Here is an 859-nt window from a genome sequence, read left to right on the forward strand (position 1 = left end):
GTAAGACAAAATACACTCATATTAAAGACATGATATACTGTATATCAAAACAAGTCAATATCTGCTAATCAAGAAAATTGATTTTGTTTAAAAATATTTTTACTGGAAAGCAAGGCAAAAAGATTAATTGAAAACTTTTTTGCATTGTGGATCAAGTAGGAAAGATGATATTATTAGTAAAACCAGAAAAACTAACGATAAGATAAAAATTTAGGTCCATCAAACCTTGAGAATGTAACGGGGTATTAATGTAAAATCAAAAGGTAACGTGTCACTTTACTCGTTAGTACGGAGTGTAACGTGCATTCATTGTAATACATTGTTCAGTATGCTTTGTGCAATTTGTAAAACGCTTGATCCTCTCACACTTCCTTCATCCTGCTGTATTTTTCGTGCATTCTAACACCCAAGTTCATGAAATCTGAATGTATCTGCTTCATTCAGGAAGGCGATGGATTCACAGTTACACTCATCCACTGATATTTAGAAAAGCGCCTTTGGAAAGACACGCAAAAGCATGCATCTGAAACTGAAGAGATACCTGGGTCCATCCGGCAGCTTCCTGTCGAAAGAGGTGCTGCGTGGGATGGCGGTCTGACCGTGCTGGAGGACCTGCTGGCACGGCATGCGATCGGGAAGAGGCTGGCCGCTGGTGGGCACACGGTGCCAGGTGGTGTTTCTCTTGAAGGGCGTCTTGTACTCGCAGGGCGTTCCTTCACTGTCCAGCTTATACTCCACCATAGGGATGCGGTAGAGCTCTGAACATCCCCTGAGAGACACGAGCGCAGAAATTACGTCAACAGACATTTAGAAGATGCTTTTATATATATATATATATATATATATATATATATATATA

General features: G+C 39.9%; 1 protein-coding gene across 1 annotated transcript in view; it reads right to left on the bottom strand.

The window, feature by feature from the left end:
- Nucleotides 1-243: 243 nt before the first annotated feature.
- The window catches only part of LOC107570098 (signal-induced proliferation-associated 1-like protein 2), a 54,452-nt gene continuing 53,836 nt past the window's right edge, over nucleotides 244-859 (bottom strand). Inside the window, exon 10 of the mRNA XM_016256298.1 lies at nucleotides 244-769. Coding sequence (XP_016111784.1) covers nucleotides 484-769 — 286 coding nt within the window. The 3' untranslated portion in view covers nucleotides 244-483. The remainder of the gene's footprint in view (nucleotides 770-859) is intronic.

The sequence above is a fragment of the Sinocyclocheilus grahami genome, unplaced genomic scaffold (assembly GCF_001515645.1).
Source record: "Sinocyclocheilus grahami isolate Dianchi unplaced genomic scaffold, SAMN03320097.WGS_v1.1 scaffold1415.1, whole genome shotgun sequence".
Taxonomy (NCBI): domain Eukaryota; kingdom Metazoa; phylum Chordata; class Actinopteri; order Cypriniformes; family Cyprinidae; genus Sinocyclocheilus; species Sinocyclocheilus grahami.